This window comes from Oryx dammah, unplaced genomic scaffold (genome assembly GCF_014754425.2).
Source record: "Oryx dammah isolate SB20612 unplaced genomic scaffold, SCBI_Odam_1.1 HiC_scaffold_26, whole genome shotgun sequence".
In the NCBI taxonomy this organism is placed as follows: domain Eukaryota; kingdom Metazoa; phylum Chordata; class Mammalia; order Artiodactyla; family Bovidae; genus Oryx; species Oryx dammah.
In genome coordinates this window covers 76,292,347-76,294,685 of record NW_024070210.1, presented here as the reverse complement: position 1 = coordinate 76,294,685, position 2,339 = coordinate 76,292,347, and the positions used below count along the sequence as shown (strand labels likewise).

The 2,339-nt window shown below is 41.3% G+C and overlaps 1 protein-coding gene across 1 annotated transcript; it reads left to right on the top strand.

Annotated features, from left to right (window-relative positions):
• The first annotated feature begins 630 nt into the window (after positions 1 to 630).
• LOC120853363 (olfactory receptor 5AU1) lies at positions 631 to 1,754 on the top strand. The gene has a single exon (XM_040227133.1). The coding sequence runs from the start codon at positions 710 to 712 to the stop codon at positions 1,643 to 1,645; it is 936 nt and encodes a 311-aa protein (XP_040083067.1). The 5' UTR covers positions 631 to 709; the 3' UTR covers positions 1,646 to 1,754.
• The last annotated feature ends 585 nt before the right edge of the window (positions 1,755 to 2,339 follow it).

The window sequence follows — 2,339 nt, the reverse complement described above, 5'->3', positions numbered from 1 at the left end:
TAAATCTTGTCGCTGTTTCATTTATTTATTTTTATTGTTGTTTAGTTTTGTGTTAGATTTTTCTCTCCAACAAGAATAATCAAGCTAACACTCTTTCTCAAAGTGCCAGGCTTTGTTCAAGTGCTTTACATGAATTAACTGATTGAATTTTTACAATAAACTTTTGAGATTAGTGTTGTTATCCCTATTTTACAGAAAACTGAAAATCAGAAGAAAGGTTAAGTAACATTACCAAGGTTACATAGCTGGCTAATGATGAGGTCTGTTTGGAACCTTGTCAGTCTGATGCCACAGCTTGTGTGCTTAGACACAAAATATATAGTCTCTAGAATATAGACTTCTTGAAGTCAGACATACTTGAATTCCTGACAGGAAGAACATAGAGCTAAGTTTATAGAAGATGGTCAATAAATTTTTGGTATGTAATTGTTTCATTATTTAGAATTTTTTAAGATCCCTAAGAGACCAAATTGTGTATATTTCTTTTCTATTTTCCATTGCTTCTCAAGTCATACTTCCTAAGTGACTAATCAGCCAAGTTGAGGAGAACTTCTCTATGACAGAATTCCACTGACAAAAGCAGACTTCCTTAGTGAAAGCAATCTTCAGAAGGCTGTCCTTAGGGCAGAATTAAGCCAGTGAGAGCCTCTGGGTGTTTCACTTCTTTCTGGTGGTCCTCTCTTTCCACATCACAGAGCGTTGAAGAAATATGGAAGGGGCCAACCTGAGCCGAGAGACTGAGTTTGAGCTTTTGGGGCTCACCAGTGACCCCTGGCTCCAGAAGCTGCTCTTCGTGGTGTTCCTGGGCATGTATACTATCACACTGCTGGGGAATCTAATCATGTTTCTTCTGATCCATGTAAGTGCCACGCTGCACACACCCATGTACTCCCTCCTGAAGAGCCTCTCCTTCTTGGATTTCTGCTACTCCTCCACAGTTGTCCCCCAGACTCTGGTGAACTTCTTGGCCAAGAGGAAGGTGATCACCTATCTTGGCTGTGTGGTTCAGATGTTTTTTTATGCGGGTTTTGCCACCAGTGAATGCTATCTCATTGCTGCCATGGCCTATGACCGCTATGCAGCTGTTTGTAACCCCCTGCTCTACCCAATTGCCATGTCTCCTACGGTCTGTGCCTCTCTGATTGCGGGATCCTATGGTGCAGGATTTCTTAATTCGCTGATCCACACAAGCTGTATCTTCAGTCTGAAATTCTGTGGTACTCACGTGGTCACTCACTTCTTCTGTGATGGACCACCCATCCTGTCTCTGTCTTGTGTGGACACCTCACTGTGTGAAATCTTGCTCTTCATTTTTGCTGGTTTCAACCTTTTGAGCTGTACCCTCATCATCTTGGTCTCCTACCTCTTAATTCTCATCACCATCCTGAGAATGAACTCAGCCCAGGGCAGATTCAAGGCCTTTTCCACCTGTGCTTCCCACTTCACTGCTGTGTGCCTCTTCTATGGCACAACACTTTTCATGTACCTGCGCCCCAGGTCCAGCTACTCCCTGACGCAAGACCGCAGAGTTGCTGTGATCTACACAGCGGTGATCCCACTGCTCAACCCCCTTATCTACTCTTTGAGAAACAAGGATGTGAAAGAAGCTTTAAGAAAGGTTTGGGAAAGAAAAATAATGGAATGATCTTAATTCATCACCACATGTCTTTAGAAAGCTGAGGGAACTTTATCCCATGCTCAGCTCTATTCATGGGAGGCACTCTCTGGTCTGCAGGGGCCTCTGATCTACTGCCACAGAAAGAACTGATCGTGTCATAGAGACTAAAAAGAAGTAAGGAATGTCTGCTAGTTGAATAACTGGACCCACTGGAAATATTTAGGCATGCCTTTATTCAGATGTTTCTTTCGTGTTTCCGTGTGTGTGAATATTTTTTTATTACAAACTGACATTTATATTCTTCACAATGAAGTTCTACCCTTATATAAAGAAGACCGTACTGTTTGGGGGAAATCCTTCCTTATTTATAATTGCCTCTTTATAAAAAACTGACTCCTTGACTTTAACATTTTTTAACTGTCTACTTATTTGAATAATACTGTAACAATTTCAGAAGCTCAGATGATATTCTATTGTCTTTATTGACTTTTTTCCTGGACAAGTAACTACTTAGTTGCTTCCAAACTGGGTGAACTTAGGCAAGTTACTTGGTTTTTCTGAGTCACAGGTATCTCATCTTTTAATTGGTGTGAATTTTAAGTATTCAGTAACATATTACAGGTAAATCATTCAGTACCTGATAGACATTCCTGGACTTCCCTGGAGGCCCAGTGGTTTAAGTCTCCATGCTTCTACTGCAGGGTGCACAAGTTTGATCCCT

Coding starts and splice junctions, on each gene's coding strand:
- LOC120853363 (XM_040227133.1), top strand. CDS start 710: ATGGAAGGGGCCAACCTGAGCCGAGAGACTGAGTTTGAGCTTTTGGGG.